The sequence below is a fragment of the Schistocerca piceifrons genome, chromosome 1 (genome assembly GCF_021461385.2).
Source record: "Schistocerca piceifrons isolate TAMUIC-IGC-003096 chromosome 1, iqSchPice1.1, whole genome shotgun sequence".
Lineage (NCBI taxonomy): Eukaryota > Metazoa > Arthropoda > Insecta > Orthoptera > Acrididae > Schistocerca > Schistocerca piceifrons.
This window is the reverse complement of record NC_060138.1, coordinates 226,625,691-226,642,837: the sequence shown is the minus strand read 5'-3', so window position 1 is coordinate 226,642,837 and position 17,147 is coordinate 226,625,691. Positions and strand designations below refer to the sequence as shown.

General features: G+C 41.1%; 1 protein-coding gene across 1 annotated transcript in view; it reads right to left on the bottom strand.

The window, feature by feature from the left end:
• The window catches only part of LOC124790129 (nitric oxide synthase, salivary gland-like), a 705,692-nt gene that overhangs the window by 482,421 nt on the left and 206,124 nt on the right, over positions 1–17,147 (bottom strand). Inside the window, 1 exon segment of the mRNA XM_047257705.1 lies at positions 3,476–3,615. Coding sequence (XP_047113661.1) covers positions 3,476–3,615 — 140 coding nt within the window.

Here is a 17,147-nt window from a genome sequence, read left to right as displayed (position 1 = left end):
GGCCTCAAAGCTTCTTCCTTTCGGGCTTATATACCTGGAATCACAATCGTCACACGTGATGCAATATGCACCTAGTGACTTAGTTACACCGCTTTGTCTCCTGCTCATGTCTAAATATAAGACCATTATTCTTTGGGACAGAATATGCCGGTCTTGTAGACCAGACGCTTACCAATCTTACTAGAAATATTACCATGATAAGGTGTCCTATGATATTTACTGTCACTATAAGCCCCATTACATTTTGGGATGAACGCATTCGATGTGCTAGATCACGCAGAGGTGACAAGATCATTACGCCAAACCTCTAAAATAATACTCTATGGATAGGTTTACTGCTGAATTGGCCGATATGTATCTCGTGTATGGGTTCACTGAATGCAATAGAACAGCGACACGGGAAGCTACAGTGAGCTGATTCCACAACGACGGCAATCGCATCAGATTGCAGTGTATCTTTGATGGTTGTTGCTTTACTCTATGTTTTGGTGACTGAATGCCACAAGTTTTATCACTGTTGAGAAATAATTTTCATAGAAACATAGGTAATGGAGGAAACTACCGAATAAATCGTAGTTACATTACTACTACGCTACAAAACATTGGAAACCACGGGCTCCTATGTCAAAAAACAGAGAAGATGTTCCCGGAACAACGTCCGAAATTTTGTCCGTGTAGTTCGCGTTCACCCTGTATATGTAACGATTGTAACTCATCGTGTTACCAACCCCTCTAACAACGCCATGTGCAGTGACGTGCGTGGGCGACCGAACAAGGACGAAAACAAAGGATGAATTGAGCGTAATTAATGAATAGAAAATCAAGTGATAGATTCGGGACCTTTCGACGAGGAAAAAAAAAACACTTCTCTATCCATAATTTGCGAATAAATTTTATTTCGGAGTACCTAAAGATTTAACCGCGAGTTAAGGCAGCCAAATAATTACACAAACGAAAGGAATCTTGTAATAACAATCCCCTACCTACAGAGGAACCGCGATCTGCAAACGGATCTCGATGGCCGTTCTCGACTGACGTCATTCTGAGAGGAATTAATAAATTGTTCAAAACGGCGGTGACCAATAAGAAGATTCAAGTCCAAAGGAGAATTTTCTTCGTCTTGAGGCGCGCACGAACACAGAACAACCGGCTGTCCGAACGGCCGAGGCTGCGCCAGCTTAGGAAACTTCTGGGGCAAAAAGAAAGCGGCCCGGTCTATGGCCCAGCAAGCGACAGCTAGCCGCCCCACCACGCAGCAGGATGGCACAGGAACTTCTTGTTTTTAGCCATAGACAGAATACTGTGCGCTGCCAACCAGCCCTGATCATCGCCGCTCCTGTCCATTCTGGAACGTCTTATTGGCTGTTCCACTAGCTGCCATCTCGTCAGCAACCGCACATTGTCTATACGTACGCTCCGTCATGCGGCGGTAAAGCTTAACGTTTCGTGAGGTCGGGCACGGTCTAATAGTGATGCCCGGTTTCGACAGACGTTTCGGTTCTTTGCCGATCGCGGTTATTTCGCTATACTAAGTGAGAGCAGCAGCGCCAGCCGCGGGGTGAGGTTCACCGAATGGTACCAAGCCCCCCGCCCCATTTTGTTGCCAAAACCTACACTACTGGCCACTAAAATTGCTACTCCACGAAGATGACGTGCAACAGGCGCGAAATTTAACCGACAGGAAGAAGACGCTGTGATATGAAAATGATTAACTTTTCAGAGCATTCACACAAGGTTGGCGCCGGTGGCGACACCTACAACGTGCTGACATGAGGAAAGTTTCCATGAGATTCCTCATACACAAACAGCAGTTGACCGGTGTTGCCTGGTGAAACGTTGTTGTGATGCCTTGTGTAAGGAGGAGAAATCGTACCATGACGACTTTGATAAAGGTCGGATTGTAGCCTATCGCGATTGCGATTTATCGTATCGCGACATTGCTGCTCGCGTTGGTCGAGATCCAATGGCTGTTAACAGAATATGGAATCGGTGGGTTTCGCAGGGTAATACGGAACGCCGTGCTGGATCCCAACGGCCTCGTATCACTAGCAGTCGAGTTGACAGACATCTTATACGCATGGCTGTAACGGAACGTGCAGCCACGTCTCGATCCCTGGATCAACAGATGGGGACGTTTGCAAGATAACAACCATCTGCACGAACAGTTCGACGACGTTTGCAACAGCATGGACTATCAGCTCGGAGACCATGGCTGCGGTTACCCTTGACGCTGCATCACAGACAGGAGCGCCTGCGATGGTGTACTCAACGACGAACCTGGGTGCACGAATCTTAAAACGTCACTTTTAGGATGAACCGAGGTTCTGTTTACAGCATCATGATGGTCGCATCCGTGTTTGGCGACATCGTGGTGAACGCACATTGGATGCGTGTAGCCGTCATCGCCATACTGGCGTATCACCCGGCGTGATGGTATGGGGTGCCACTGGTTACACGTCTCCGTCAGCTGTTGTTCGCATTGACGGCACTTTGAACAGTGGACGTTACATTTCAGATTTGTTACGACCCGTGGCTCCACCCTTCATTCGATCCCTGCGAAACCCTACATTTCAGGAGGTTAATGCACGACCGCATGTTGCAGGTCCTGTACGGACATTTCTGGATACAGGAAATGTTCGACTGCTGCCCTGGCCAGCACATTCTCCAGATCTCTGACCAATTGAAACGTTTGGTCGATGGTGGCCGAGCAAATGGCTCGTCACAAAACGCCAGTCACTACTCTTGATGAACTGTGGTATCGTGTTGAAGCTGCATGGGCAGCTGTACCTGTACACGCCATCCAAGCTCTGTTTGACTCAATTCCCAGGCGCATCAATGCCGTTATTACGGCCAGAGGTGGTTGTTCTGGGTACTGATTTCTCAGAATCTATGCACCGAAATTGCGTGAAAATGTAATCACATGTCAGTTCTAGTATAATATATTTGTCCAATGAATACCCATTTATCATCTGCATTTCTTCTTGGCGCAGCAATTTTAATGGCCAGTGGTGTAGTTCAGGGTTCTCACTCCGAAACTTTCTCAGTTCAACTTATGTAGCTTTCGGTGAATATTATCTCCATGTGTCATTCTCTGAATGTGTCAATGTCAGTGGTGGCTGCCCTCGGTTAAGAGTACATTGTTTTGTGCGCTTCGCGCTACTTCCTAAATCTTTTATTTCTGTTGCGATTTCTACAACTTTACCCCAGCATCCATTCATATCAGTGGCTCCCTGCAAGTAGGGTCGTAGTCCACACAGTCTGATACCGTGTAGAATAATAATATGAGATACCGACGGCCTATCAGTATTTATCTCTCCCACTAGCTGGGGTAAGTAAGCTCTTTTGATTCAGGCCGCCTAGGGCACGAAAACTGTGGCAGACGGATTAGATGTGGCCCATGTAAGCGCTTAAAACAGACAATCCATGCGGTCAGCAGGCCTACTGCGTAGCAAGTAGCTAGATTTCGCTGGCTTACCTTCTTATGGATGTGAAGTACTGGTCCAGGAAGTCCTTGGCGTGTTTGAGAAGCTCCTCCGGCGATCTCGGTGCTGTGGTACTCCGACCAGGCATGGCCATCAGGCTCCCCAGGCATGCCTTCGGCGTGCATTGTGTCGACTGCAACAGTCAATAATAGTAGTCATCTTTATTTGTGTCAGACGGTCAGCAAAGTGTTTAATTTACTGTTAGGCGATTTCCTGGGATTTCTTGGTTAACTGTTTAACCCTCTTGATACACCAATTAAGAAAATGTACGAAATCTGCATTAGGGATGGCGATTATCGCTAACAACAGGTTTTCGGTTATATCGTTTGCCTTTTAGCACCCCAATTTAACCTTTCTGTTAAAACCGCTCAGGGTAACCTGTTTCTGAAATTACTGACTTTTTCGTTGTTCTGGTCCTATTATTGTCAAAAATATGTTGAAATGTGTGTGAAATCTTATGGGACTTAACTGTTAAGGTCATCAGTCCCTAAGCTTACACACTACTTAACCCAAATTGTCCTAAGGACAAACACACACACCCATGCTCGAGGGAGGACTCGAACCTCCGCCGGAACCAGCCGCACAGTCCATGACTGCAGCGCCCTAGACCGCTCGGCTAATACTGCGCGGCCCATTATTGTCGAAGAAAGATAAAAAAATTTTGACTCTCTCCGTACCAAGATAGAGTGAATTAAAAAATTGCATTAAAAAGGCAAATAAAAGAAAACTTATTCCGTCCACTGTTCTCTGCTTTCCTCGAAAAGTTGAAAATGGTTGAATACCACAAAAAAAATCGCAAGAATTCAAATTTTTTGAAACTCTGCTCAAAAATCAAGTTGCAATCGTGGATCGTATCTCTATCTGTGCATTACGAATGGTCAGTGCTAAAGCGAGAAAGCTGCAGTTGGAGGACTCTGTTTATCGTGTTAATTTGTCCCAAATAAAGGCGTACTATAAACACCTAGAAAGCCATTTTTACTGATTGTCGTAAATGAATTGTTGTGAAGTTTTTGACTTATTACGGTTGCGGTGATTTCCTTTCTCCTGTATTATTTCATAGAAATGGAAAACAACCAAATGAAGCGTTGTACTTCATCGCTACGTCATTTCTTGCTCGTTTCTGCGGCATTGCGATTAAGGAAGGTCGGAAGATTGGGTTTAACTTCCAGTCGATATCCAGTTCATTAGATACGGAGCACAAGCTCGGATTGTGTCAGGGATGGGGAAGGAAATAGGCCGTACCCATTCAAATGAACCATCTCGGAATTTACATGGAGCAACTTCGGGACATCGCCGAAAACCTAAATCTGGATTCTCGGGCATGGGTTTGTAACGTCGTACTCCCGAATGAGAGTGAAGTGTGCTAACAACCGCGCATTGTTATTAAAATAGCACTGAGCGCTTTTCCCAATTTCTATAATAACGCAATATTTTACACCAGTGTAAATTATACGAATAGAGAATACTCCTTGCTTTAAAAAAGATTGTTTAAAAACGAAAAATTACCACTGCTGCTATGGATGATAGATGTTTCGATTTTTTTACTCGGTTATTAGTAAAAAATAAACATCAACTGTTACAACCGAAACCAAACAGTTACTGAAAAATATGGTTATTCAGAGCTAAAATTCCGGTATCGGTTTTAACCACTTGGCTTTTCTCGTCCCCAGTCTGCATTCCACCTCTAAAGCTGTTCTCACAGGGGACGACAAAACGTACGTGGACGAAAAGCTAGTGACGTCACAGCATGGAACTGCACGTTCCGCTACACCGCGGATCGTGAAATAAAGAATCTGGCATGTCAAAGTTTTGCCAGGGGGAGAGGAACGTGGCCAGAGAGATGAGATGTAGATTTACGTCACAAGCGGAACGTAGGGTTGGGTTGTTTCTGCGGGAGGAGACCAGACAGGGAGGTCATCGTTCTCATTGGATTAGGGAAGGAAGGGGAAGGAAGTCGGCCGTGCCCTTTCAAAGGAACCATCCCGGTATTTGTCAGGAGCGATTTAGGGAATTCACGGAAAATCCAAATCAGGATGGCCGGACGCGGGATTGAACCGTCGTCCTCCCGAATGCGAGTCCAGTGTGCTAGCCATTGGGCCACCTCGCTCGGTGGAACGTAACAGCCACCATACTCTACGACGGTGAACAACGTATTTGGTGCGTTTTATTTCTCGGACAGTGAGTGGTACGAATATAAGCTGTTTCAAAGCATTATAATATTGAGGATCTTCCGAAAACGCGACGTTTTAGCTACGATTAGTTATAATAAAATGACAGGAACGGTTTTCTGTTGTTGATGTTTTTAGTCTGTTCTGTGCTACGAAATTATACCGATTCAGTGCTACGGCTCATTCATGATGTACCAAAAGCGCGTCTTTTTCGTACAGTTTGCATATTAAATATAAATAATAGTATATGAACATACGGTGTTTACATGTCATACATCGAGGTACATCAGCCATGTCCAAACGGTAGCGCAGTGGATAGCGTCTTATTCTGTGACCGTTGGAGGGAAAGAGATTAGGTCTGCGTCCACTTCTTTCCAAATTTATTACAAATAATATATTTGCTGCAATTCATGTTGCAAAGGCTGGAATGTTTCACCAGTGACCAGAAATCTTAACGTGACTCCCAGTGTGTATCAGAAAGTAGACGCAAGGAAGGCTTTCAGTTATGAAACTTTCTGTATAACTTTAGTGCAATTTACATAATTCTCTCTCTCTGGGTTTATGGAATGGCTCATGTTTGTATCTTACCGGCAAATATCTTTTTCAATGATCTTGAGCAGTTTCGAAAAAAATTGCTCTTCCATTTGAATGAAATTACGAAACTAATCCCGATCTTGAAACCTATGTGATGAAGTACAAAATTTCAGAATGCTGATAGTCAATGCAACATCGAAAATATGGATATTATGCTTGCGCAAACTGACATTAGACACCATGTCTTACCTATATTCAGTTTAAAAACGAAAATGGGACGAAAATGCAATTATGTTAAAGCACTAGTACGTATCTCAGATTGTTGTAATGTTCCTCTATCAACCCGCTCTTCAACGACAATCGCGAACAGAGTTAAAGCATCTGTTCTACGCGCGTCCATTTTCGTAAAGAAACTGATTGATTTTCGCGTTTTGTTGAAATTACACCATAGTTATGCTTTACATGTCACTCTTCTACCACCACTACCACCACTACCACCACTTCAGGAGTTTCATGTCATCGAGACTGTCATCAATTTGCACAAAAATCGGAAAACCTGCAGTTCCTCATCATTATTAGATGTCACCCCTTCACACCCACATCCAACCCCTTAACGTGTTAGATGTAGCTACCACAAAGGGTGCCAAGTGTGGCTTATGCCCACGGTGATTCTCTCGCTGTACTAAGAGAAATATGTACGAAGTTTGGTTGAATTTTCCCAAGGCATTCCAAAGGTATGCTGGCAAACACACGCAAGCGTGCGAAGTTACCAACACAGAAATCTATAATAGCCTACATACAGTGTCACTTATGAAATATCTACCTATTTAAAATTATCCTGTACTTTCCCTGTATTAGAAGATGTTTCGATTCGAATAGTGCAGCCAAGGAACTACAGAGGTAATTAAAATTCAAACCCGGTAATTCATCAATCGTTCGTGACATTAGCTCTTGAAACAGAGTAAATGAGAAGGAAGGCGAAGGGATCGCTAGGAGAGAAATTTCTGATTGCTCAGGGATGGTACAGAAAAATGTCTGTAATATTTTGAAAGCAATCATCTCAACGCTCTTGGTTTTAGGCAAATATGGAAGTATGAAAAAACTGGATGGTCTAATGAGTATTTGTATCACATGGACCAAATAACTATCTGACCACCAAATTTTAAGTTTTCCATATTTGCCTACAATAAAGTGTGTTGGGATGATTGGTTCCAAATCATTATGGACGCTTCCCAGACGTATCATTGCCCGATCCGATCTTCCTTTGCTAGCGATCTCGTTTACGTAGCCTTAATCTTCCTTTGCCCTTATTTACCCTAAGACCAATGTGAAGCCAGGTTTGTGAGTGATAGGTAACTATACAACAATGACGACAAAGAGAGGTGGCTTAAAAACAGTGTGCGAAAGAAATGCAAGAAAGACAGCGGAATCTTTACATCGAAGAATGAAAGTTTCAAAAGTGCAAGTAAAATTGAGAACGAAAGCTTTGCTGAAATATTCGCTGTTGACATAGGTGTCGTCTGTGGAAGGGAGGAAGAACTGCAGGCCGTGTGAATGGAACGTTCACTGCGTACAAATACGAACTGAGAGTAAAACTAGGAAGGACAGAACTACTGATGAATCATGGATATGAAGTTCGTGACAATAAAAATTGAGGACCATGCAGCAGACCTTGTGAAGGAATACTCTGGAAGCAAAAGAACGCGCGGCGAAGCTGGGAGGACATATTATCTTGCGTTTTGATTCCTTCATGGTCAAAGAGCAATTGGACCATGTCATTGCTCCGTTGACTGAATATAAGGAAGATCAAAAGTTTTTCTGAGTTTTGGCAACTCAGAAGGTTTCTTGTTTTGGAATTCATTGCTCCTCACCGTTCTGAGGCCTTAAGTAATATGGAGGAAAGCCTTGAAATGACCAGTGATAAATACTGGAACAATGTGAAAGAAGTCATCCTCACATCTGCAAACAATAACCTGCAGAGAGCTAAGAAAGGCAGGAAGAAGTTGTTCGATGAAGAGTGCGAAGAAGCTGAAGACAAGGTTATGAAACTACAGGAATAATGACTGCAAACAAATAAGAATCCTGAAATAGAACTTGCTTATCGTCAGGCTCAAACGCAGGCAAACAAAATTAACCGGAAGAGAAAGAAACCAATCCTAAAACAACAGATTGTATCTATTCATGAATATCGTCAAAATAACAACATCCGGGAAATGTATGGTACAATCAACAAACTTAGAGGTTTTAGTTACAAAACCAAGGTGATTAAGGATTTAAATGGCAGTATGATGTTGAACCAAGAAAAATTTTAGCGACAAGCAAGGAGTATTTGACAACCTACTGAATTGTTCCGATCCAGCAGCATCAATTGCTAGTTCCAGCAACAGTCACAACTGTGAGGAAATTCCAGAACCCACATATGAGGAGGTGGTAGAGTGTATCAAACGCCTAAAAAATGGTAAAGCAACTGGCAGTGAAAACATCCTAGCTGAGATACTAAAATATGGAGGAGAAGCATTGCACAGACGTTTATTTCACCTTAAACAGATAATCTGGAAAACGGAGAACATTCCAACAGACTGGAGAGAATTATTAATAGTCCCTATACATAAAAAGGGAGCCAGGAAAGATCTCAGAAACTATAGAGGAATATTGTTAGTCAATACAGGTTATAAGATCTTATCTTGTTTATTGCTATGCCGCTTAAAACCACATGCAGAAATTATAATTGGGGATTATCAAAATGACTTCCGCAAAAACAGGTTCACCACTGACCACATATTTGCAATCAAATCAATAAATGAGAAAGTTTGGGAATATAAACAAAAAATACATTATTTGTTCATCGATTTCATGAAAGCTTATGACTCCATCCATAGCAAAGCTTGTTGAATGTAATGACTGAATTTGGTTTCCCAATTAAATTGATAAACCTCTGAAAAGTAGTCATGGATGAAAATACAAGCAGGGTTTTACTAAATGGATTAAAGTCTGACCATTTTAAAATAAAACTGGGTTAAGACAAGGAGAATTTTCGTCCTCCATTCTACTCAATATAACTTTAGAAAGAGTTTTGAGAAAACTCAAACTGGTACCTGCTGGGATCCTCTAAGAAAGCAAAATTAACGTGTTAGCACACGCAGATGACGCAGTGCTCACTGGAAACAGTGAAACAGAGATTAGGCAATTGTTTGTGGAGCTTGTAACAGAAGCATCAAGACTTGGCCTGAAAGTAAATGACGAGAAAACCAAATACATGATAGTTTAAAGATGTAGTGATCAGTGGGATAACCAATCACACCTAATAGTTGGTAAACACAAATTCGAGCCTGTTGCACAGTTCAAATTCGTGGTATCATTGATAGATGAACAAAATCAGAAACAGGTAGAAATAAAAGAGAGATTGCAAAATGCTAACCGAGCCAATTATGCAATACAAAATCTCTTAGGGTCCAAACTGCTGATTAGGGGAACTAAAATGAAGTTATATAATACAATCATCAGATCAGTTCTGATCTATGGGGCAGAAACATGGAGCCTAACGAAAACAGAACACCAGCATGTACAAGTGTTTGAGTATAAAGTTTATAGAAAAATCTTTGGTCCATATTACGACAATGAATCACAATGCTGGAATAAAAGACACAACACAGAAATCCACAACGACAGTAAACATAATAAATGCTAGAAGACTGCAATGAGTTGGACATCTGATGAGAATGAAGAAGACCAAATTATGTCAAGAAAATTCAGGCAGAAGCCAAATGGCAAAAGACCAAGGGGGAGACCCAGGAGTACTTGGTGGAATGAAAGTGATTGCATATGCGAAAGATTGGTAATAAATAACTGACAAGAGGCAGCACAAGACAAGAGTATCCGGAGAAATCATGTAAGTTGGGCACGGGAACTTCGAGTCCCTTTGAACCTACTACTACTCACACAGCTGTCCTTAAACTTCTTTTGACTTGCTCAGCCTTTGTTTGTCGGAATGGGTTCGGCTTTCAATGTGCAACGCAGCTGTCTCTGATATCGAGGTAGTTTCTCAGTACTGTAAGTAAACCATGATGATTGTTTTCCATACTTCACTATCCTCCGTGGCACGAAGTTATGAAGCACATGGCACAAAATGCGTCTGAATTTCTGCCACACATGCACTAAAGTATCCTTCTCTGCTCTATTGTCCGCTCCACTAATTTAACTATGATAGCTGTATTTACCATATCATCTGAGATTTCGAGTTCTGTATTCTCTATTGCCCGATGTCGAGGTGACAGTATCGAATACAGAAATCTGAGTGTCAAAGATAACGATGTACACATTCCGTCCACCTCATTGCGCTACAGTATTATCCCTTGTACTTTGAACATTTCCGCGGTGTATAGATTGTCACATGGACGCACAAGTAATAAAACTGGAAAGAGAGCGAGCAACTGAAAAACAGCTTCAAGCTAATCTATAAATGAACAGTTGTAGACCTAACATTGTTAACGTTAGATCCCATATCAAGAATCTAAACGAAAAAAAGCCCTCTTCCAGCACGTATGTTGTAGATTTATGGGAAAATGCAGCATGCCATTGAATCTTTCAGTCCACTGAAAAAACTTTGAGGGATGTTATGTCACACACACACAGGGCTGTTTGGAAACCAACATATCATTTTTAACCATTCGTTTACACGTTTCATCTGGCTGAGTCAACATTGTAATATGTGTAGTACATGAGCAGTATATAATGGCAACAGTAACAATAATAAAAATAATGGCAATAGTAACAATGGTAAAAAAAAGATTATATGGGGATGAAAATACGGAATTTAAGTAATGTCGCTATTATCACATTGTGTTTAGAAATTTCGTCATTTTGTTCTTGTGGAATGTGAGGAATGACATAAAACAGAAATGAGAGGTAGCGCTACAGAAGGAATCAATACAGAAAAGAATTTGACTGGATCGAAGAAAGAAGGAAAAATAACAGCTTATGTTCGTGACTGGCGCGTTGTTCATGATACGCAGGACTGCATCATGGACAAATCGTAGACAATTTGTTCGTATTTGTATGTTGTCGTCACAAGGCATCAGTGAGCATGTTAAACGTGACTACAGAAGTTACAAGTCAATGCTCACACAAATAGCTCATACGATTTCTTAGCCGAAGGTTGCCTCAGTATGTAGTAGTGTCCTAGGACATAAATAAGTTAAGACTAGAAATGCACGCTCTAAACACATACAGGTGCAACCATCGCACGTGGAAACAGTTGGCCAAATTTCATAGTTGCTACTTTATGTACCGTGAGACACGGGAGAGTATATTTGTTGGATAACAATGCATTTACATATTTTATAACATGAAATAAAACAAAATTTTGGTGTTTTTATTATATTATTTATTTATTAGCTGCAACACTATAGATTATTCAGAGGATGCCAGTCTTGTTCTTTTAAGCAGTATTTTTCTATTGGGGAATCCTCTTCACCGCTATTGTCAGCTTGAGGGACCTGCCTAACACATCCTTTGGTTGGGAGCAGCAAATGTAATGTATCTTTTAAGAAAAGTTTCCTGACTTTTTTGTCACTGGCCTCAAATTTGTTATAGATGGATTAGATGTCAGTAGTAGCCTGTCTTGTCCAAATTGCACTCTTTTCGTGAGAATTTACTGGAAAACATTTGTCTGTACAGACGGAAGAGCTTATTGCAAGCCTCGGCTGCTTTTTCTGATAAACTACCTATGGGCAAGAGGGCATGTCAAATGACAGTTGGGCCATGCTCCAAAATCTTGTCTACAGTGGGAGACTTAGGATGCCATTGATATAAATCGACACACCGTCTCGCTCTTTCAACAGTATAAACAGGAAATTTATCTACGTCTATTTTATGTCGACTGGAAATAGCTCTAGTATACCCCTGAATCGATAGATGAAGTGCAATTTATGCCTATTATTTCTGCTGATGTTTTAGGGTCTGCAAAAAAATCTAACGGTATTTCCGTCATTGTTATTTCCTTAGGATTTCTGGGAAACAGCTACAATTAATCCCAGTCGATTTCGAAACTTTTCTTGTGTGACTTTTTTTCCGTTTTGAACAAGTTTCTTTTCCTGTTTTGAACGGATTTACCACTTCTTGCAAAGGACAAATGAAGAAATATTCGAAAACTGTAATTCTGTCATGGAATTTAGAAAGGCTGAAATAAAGGACTTTTATATTTACTGCTTTGGTTAATGACTACTCACTGAAGTCTTTTGAGGCAGCTTTGCAAATGTAAGTCTCGATGCTGTCTCTGTTGCTGCACTATGGACTTTTGGATCTACCATAGTCATCAGGCATGTGCGTTTTATGGAAAATTACCCTATGTTCTTGCAATTTTTGTTTCTTGTAATGTTTCAGTTTGCCTTTTGGTATAACCGATTTCTTCATTAGTAACACTAGCTATTTATTGAATAAATCTAATTCTTATTGGTCTGCAATAGCGAGGAGATGATGGTGTAGGTTTTCGTGCGACTAATAAGTTGGAGAGACACTAAAGATGACTAAAATATGCTCACATCAGAACCATGAGTTTTTTCAGTTTTTTGTTTAAACTGAATTTGCTGTGAACCATCACAACCGCATTTACAGATAAGATTCAATGCATTTAAGCCATCTGTTGAAAGATCATCTAAAGTCTCTTCCAGGTACTGTATAATATTAAACGCTCACTTGTGTGATTAGGCAAGGCTTGAAGTTGATCCTTTGCACACGTGACAGTTAGCTGATACAATTGAGTCACATGATAACACTCTTTTTTAGCCACTTGACGGATAGTGTAACAAGGTAGATCTTATCAGCTGTCCGGATAATTTCGCATCGTTTCCTTGTCAGTTTGTCAGTGCGGCTTTCACAATGATTGACAGGCTTGGATATGTGAAAATCATTTTTTTGCTTGTGAGTCACTACGACTCCTATCTAATGCCTGTCGTTATTTAGCCCTTCGTGTAGGAAATGGAGCAATATCTTTAACCATTTTGGAACCATCAACATTTCCAGATTCTCGGCGATTCGTTTTACTGGCATACGTTAATTCTGTTGCTCCAACATTGTTTCTCGGTAGCTGTGTCTTACGCCTTTTGCTGCGTTCGCAAAACTCTAAGAACGACTTCGGTAACCTACGAACTCGATGTATGCAACATGGAATTTTGATGGTAATTTGCAGTCAATTATGGTTGATTTTTATGAACGTAGTTTCAACGTGTGAAGAAAGCCGTAGTTTCTTTAATTTTGACTCTCCAAAAGACAGTTGATGTATAAAACCGTTCTTTTCTTAACCAGCGAAGGTAGGATCTCATAATGCGTAATTTACCATATGGTCATATATTTTAACATTTTCAGAAGATCTCTTCATAAGGTCATGGAGACCTATTTTTGTCATAATTCTGACTTTTGAAGGACTTAGATAAGAACAAAATGCTTTCAGAATTAATTTCGAAGATGACGTTCTTTTATAACTGGCAAAAATCGAACAAAATGAAACTGCGGTATTCTGTGGCAACTTTTTTTTTTAATTTACAGTAGAGGAATGACCTTTTTATCACACTGTATCAACAAATATGCAGGAAAACACCATACACTATAACAAAAAGAATGATTACTAATAAAAGTAGTATATGTATAATGTAAATAAAAATAATTGTAAATAACGCTACATATCCGGGTCTTTCGAATCCATATTGCTTTTCACCACACTTCGAGAAAAAACGCACTTTAACACGTTCACAAACGCAGACTGATTTCAAGCCAGTAGAGAATATCCAAGCGCAACGTAAATACAGACTAGCTCTACCACCCCATCAGACTATCGCAGGAAATTATGCATTCCAGGAATTATTCGCGTTCGAAAAATGGTCATTTGGCCAGCTTCTAGGGCAAAATACCCTTAAGTGCATCGTCTAAAATGTGGCGCGGCTATTGTACTGGGAATGACGTAAGTGTCGAAATGGTTTACCCAATAAACTATGTAAGTGATTATTCATTCATAGCCTCTGTAGTTGTCCTGATTCTAACTTTCTGTGTGTTTACCGGTTGTTGTTTACATGTGAAGTTATGAAAGTAGTATGAACTACAAACTGTTTCAGCTCATTCATATGATTATGAGGGGCGATTCGTATCTTGCAGCATCAATTTTCCTGTCATGAGGTATTCACAGTATGGTGACATCCTTTCTCCTCATCAATGCATTCTACAAACAGGAAATTTTCGTCCCAGGCATGATGACAATGGAAAATGTGATATGTCGAAATCAGAACTTGAGGATTCTGCGACGAATAACTTTGGTAATGCACTTACAACTAGTATGCTGAAGCAGTGCTGTGGCCACACGTCCCATGACCGTCTGGACAGTACCGCAGGAGTGCACTTTACACGTGTAGCATTCTCAGAAGGTGGAGATGCTAGAACTTCCGGATTTCGCAGTTTGTGCAAAATTTGTGCAGGGGTTTGTTTATTAAAATACGCTCCTACCTTCAACATGCCCGTGTTATTCCCTGCTAAAGCGTGGTTTCCGAGTATCACTTTTTGTTAATAAACACAATATTAACATGTTGCGCTGTAAAGCACACAGTAGCCGTTACACCTCATTAATCAATCGTGAACATTTGGACTTCAGTGGCTTGTACCAGCGAGGGAATGTGCGCAATATGCAATCACAAATAAGCAAAGTAAACAAGCCTTAGCTTTTCAGTATCAGAGACAATGGAGATGATACTCATCGCTAAGAAAGAATGATTCATTTTCCGCAAAATATAGCACTTGTGGCATCTGCAAACAGAAATTTTTTTGAGTCATTATATTTGGTGGTAGAACATCGCTATACAAGGGCATGCTGAAAAGTAATGCTACCGATTCTTTATGTGAATACGCTTAAACCTTTTTAAATAAAACAGTCGCTATTAACATTCTACATCTATATTTTTCATGTTTACATATTTGCCGTTTGAGGACTCCGAATTTTAGCGTGTAACATGGCAGTGTGTAACGTAACAATGTCGACGCGTCAGAGACAACGTGCTGTAATCGAGTTAAGAACCTGAAGAGTTCACCCCCACATGGAGCGCACTCTCCTTCATTACGACAATGCCAGAACACACACGAGCGCTGCGACATCTGCAACAATCAGACACCTTGCATTCGCTGCCATCGACCATATTCCATACAGTCCCGAGATGGCAGCACGCGATTTTCATCTGCTTCCGAAACTAAAAGCATACCTGCGAGAACTTCACTTTGGTAGTGGTGAAACGGTCCAAGCAGAGATGAAGTTGTGGCTCCGCCAACAATTTCAGACATTCTACAGTGACGGTATCAACAAACTGGCCTATCTTTGGGAGAAATGTCTTCATCACCAGGGTGACTATGCTGAGAAATAAATATATAGACGTGAAGAATAAACATGTAGAAAGTCAATAAAGCTTGTTTTATTTAAAAAGCTTTCAGAGTTGTTACATAAAAATTAGGAGGCATTACTTTTCAGCTCATCCTGTATATAGAGGAAACAAAAGGACCCAGAAGAGAACCCAATGACAAATCATAATTTATGACCCCAGTCACATTCAGATCTCAACCCCTTTTTTTTGAGACCCTCTACTTTCTACTTTTCAGATATGAAGTGAACCGTTGTTGAGATGATTCACATATCCCATAGTGTTCCAACTTGGGCAAAAGAATTGCTTGGTCAAAACGATAACTGTCGTTTGCACTGCAAAACAAGATAATCGTAAGTAATTGTGCGCCTTCTACCCACAATAAATCTCTCTTATCTTAAATGGCAACTCTCACGAAAACAGTGGTAGGAGTAGAACAATAATCTTTGATTTCGTAGCACTTATAGAACTGTATGTGGACAAAGAAAATTGATATCGCACACAGAATTTCCTTTTTGAGACTTTCAACCATCATCATGACTCTCTTGTGGAATACGCAGCTTCAGAACTTTTATAATACCACCTGAAATAAATTACTGCGGAATGCAATAAATAGGAAGTGCAGGGAAGCTAAAGAGAAATGAAACAGGAAAAATGTGAAGAACTCGAAAACAGTCAAAAAAAAAAAAAAAAAAGGAGAGATTCAGCATTCAGAAAGGTCAAAGCGATCAAAGATATCTTGAGGTTGAATAAGAAGGAGCGCGCGGCTGACAGTCCTTTGGAAGCACTCTTCGAGTTACAGAATGAAGTTTTCACTCTGTAGCGGAGTGTGCGCCACATAAAACTTCCTGGCAGATTAAAACTGTGTGCCGGATCGAGACTCGAACTCGGGACCTTTGCCTTTGGCGGGCAAGTGCTCTACCAACTGAGCCACCAAAGCACGACTCACGCCCCGTCCTCACAGCTATACTTCTGCCAGTACCTCGTCTCCTACCTTCCAAACTTCACAGAAGCTCTCCTCCTTTCGTCCAGGAGTGCTACTTCTGCAAGGTACGCAGCAGAGCTTCTCTAAAGTTTGGAAGGTAGGAGACGAGGTACTGCCAGAAGTAAAGCTGTGAGGACGGCACGTGAGCCGTGCTTGGGTAGCTCAGATGGTAGAGCACTTGCCCCCGAAAGTAAAACGTTCCGAGTTCGAGTCCCGGTCCAATACACAGCTTTAATCTGCCAGGAAGTTTCGATTTTTCGAGTTGTTGTGTGTAACCTATGAGACTCACACTGTATTAGATTACCGGTAAAATACCATTGACACTATCCCGAAGATAGCAAGGGCAGATAAATGCGAGACCTATCGCTCAATCGACTTAACGGCTGATGAATCTAATTTGGTAACAAGAATAATAGGAGAATAGACAAAAAAACTGATAATCTGTCAGATGACGATCAGTGTAACTTTCGGAAAGATAAAAGCATAAGAGAGGCAGTTCTGATGTTAGACCTGACAACGGGAACAAGACTTAAGAAAAATCAAGGCACGTTCACAGGCTTTGTGAACCTCAAAAAGCAGTCGACAACGT